A 774-nucleotide genomic window follows, 5' to 3' on the forward strand; every position below is an offset into this window, starting at 1 on the left:
AAGAAGAAACCTTCAAAGAGGAAATTTACTTCAATTTCTTTATATAAGAACATGGGCCTTTTGATCATTACACTTGGTGGTAGCAATTGATGATGCACACAGTATTAGCGGGATGATGTGGTATGATCTGAAATGACCAATTTGTTTTGGTGCAAGCCAGAGAACAAGAGTATTAGAATTAAGTGCCCTATGTTGCCGTTGTAGATTTTCTATCCTCTGATATGCAATGCGTATGGACTATAGAGAGATCAATCCGGTTGGCTAGCGGTTACTAAATCCGCTGATTTTCTTCAGTAATGTTTTTACACTGTCGATGTTTTTCATCTCATCATACTACCAGGCTAAGTTCCAAGTTTTCCTGACTACAATAATAGGTTGTAGGATGATCAGTTCATGATTGTTAATGCATTATTTTGACAGGTTGATAAAGCCAATGACCCGGAAAAAATCATAATGGAGGCTAAAAGAAATGATGTTGTATGCATATCTGCTTTGACTGGTGAAGGCTTAGAAGAATTCTGCAATGCAGTTCAGGAGAGACTAAAGGTCATCTGATACCCATTTATCATGCTTACAAAATTGTCTTCTTATCTTTTGTGCTTGTACATGTCTGTGTTCTAATTTGTGCTGGAAACATATTCTCAATAGGATATGATGGTGTGGGTGGAAGCTCTAATTCCATTTGACAAGGGGGAACTTCTCAGCACCATCCATCGTGTTGGAATGGTTGAGAAAACTGTAAGCACTCGTTTCTCTTAATAAATTATTACACAT

The 774-nt window shown here is 37.3% G+C and overlaps 1 protein-coding gene across 1 annotated transcript in view; it reads left to right on the forward strand.

The window, feature by feature from the left end:
- LOC111401307 (GTPase HflX) overlaps positions 1-774 on the forward strand; it is a 12,636-nt gene extending 11,862 nt beyond the window's left edge. The window contains exons 11-12 of the mRNA XM_023028990.1: positions 421-546; positions 649-774. Coding sequence (XP_022884758.1) covers positions 421-546; positions 649-759 — 237 coding nt within the window. The 3' untranslated portion in view covers positions 760-774. The remainder of the gene's footprint in view (positions 1-420; positions 547-648) is intronic.

The sequence above is a fragment of the Olea europaea genome, chromosome 10 (genome assembly GCF_002742605.1).
Source record: "Olea europaea var. sylvestris chromosome 10, O_europaea_v1, whole genome shotgun sequence".
Lineage (NCBI taxonomy): Eukaryota > Viridiplantae > Streptophyta > Magnoliopsida > Lamiales > Oleaceae > Olea > Olea europaea.